Consider the following 1,063-nt stretch of genomic DNA (forward strand, 5'->3'; position numbering starts at 1 on the left):
CAACATGAAGGTGAGGGAGGAAGATGACATCCCTGCCAAACCAGGGGAGGTGCCCTGTGACATCTGCCTTGAGCCAAAGCGCAAAGCCCAGAAGACGTGCCTGGTGTGTTTGGCCTCGTACTGCCAGACTCACCTGGAGCCTCATCAGAGAGTCACAACCCTTAAAAAACACCAGCTGATTGATCCTGTGTCAAACCTGGAGGACAGGGTGTGTAAGAAGCACGACAAGATGTTTGAGTTCTTCTGTTACGCAGAACAAGTGTGTATTTGTTCCATGTGCCTGAAAGACAATCATGCAACACATGGCGCTGTGCCATTAGAGCATGCTTTCAGAGACAGGAAAGCCCAGGTGGGCTCTGTGACATCAGAGTTAAAAAATATGGAAAACATTAAATCTAGGAATATTAAGGAAATTAAAAGCTTCCTTGAAAGAAACAAAAGAAAGTCAGAGAAAGAGATAGCAGACATTGCTGAGGTTTTCACTGCTCTGCTGGTCTCTCTGCAAAGAAGAGGTTTTCACTGCTCTGCTGGTCTCTCTGCAAAGAAGCCAGACTAAGCTGATTGAGGTGATCCAGGAGAAGCAGAAAGCAGCACGGAAGGAGGCTGAAGACCACCTGACAAAGCTGGAGCAAGAAGTCACTGAGTTGAGGAGGAAAAGATCTGAAATGGAACAACTTTTACAAACAGATGACCACTTCCACCTCCTGCAGAGCTGGCTGTCCCTCTCCCTCCCTGCACACACTGTCGTATCCGATGCTCTGACCCAAGCCACCAAGCCAATAGACCTCACTGACATCAGTCAGCAGAGCTTTGTGGAGAAGGTGAAAAAAGCAGGGGCTCAGGTGGAAAAGATGCTCAGTAATAAGACAGAGTGGCTTATTCATGAGGTCAGGTTATCTGATGGTTGTGAGGCTGCTGAACGGCCTCTCAAAGAAGTGTGGTCACCACCTGAGGACAAGCTGATGATGATCCAGCAGTGCAATGCAGTGGATGTGACTCTGGACACCTACTCAGCCAATTCCAGACTCTTGGTGTCTGCGGATGGGAAACAACTGAGATTTCA

The 1,063-nt window shown here is 48.3% G+C and overlaps 1 protein-coding gene across 1 annotated transcript; it reads left to right on the forward strand.

Moving 5' to 3' along the window:
* Positions 1 to 4: 4 nt before the first annotated feature.
* LOC126387405 (E3 ubiquitin-protein ligase TRIM16-like) lies at positions 5 to 1,058 on the forward strand (the record flags this gene model as incomplete). The annotated part of the gene is made up of 2 exons (XM_050039932.1): positions 5 to 475; positions 513 to 1,058. Coding segments are annotated over 2 exons (1,017 nt in total), but the record flags the coding sequence as incomplete, so codon positions are not given.
* Positions 1,059 to 1,063: the final 5 nt, after the last annotated feature.

This window comes from Epinephelus moara, unplaced genomic scaffold (genome assembly GCF_006386435.1).
Source record: "Epinephelus moara isolate mb unplaced genomic scaffold, YSFRI_EMoa_1.0 scaffold4044, whole genome shotgun sequence".
In the NCBI taxonomy this organism is placed as follows: domain Eukaryota; kingdom Metazoa; phylum Chordata; class Actinopteri; order Perciformes; family Serranidae; genus Epinephelus; species Epinephelus moara.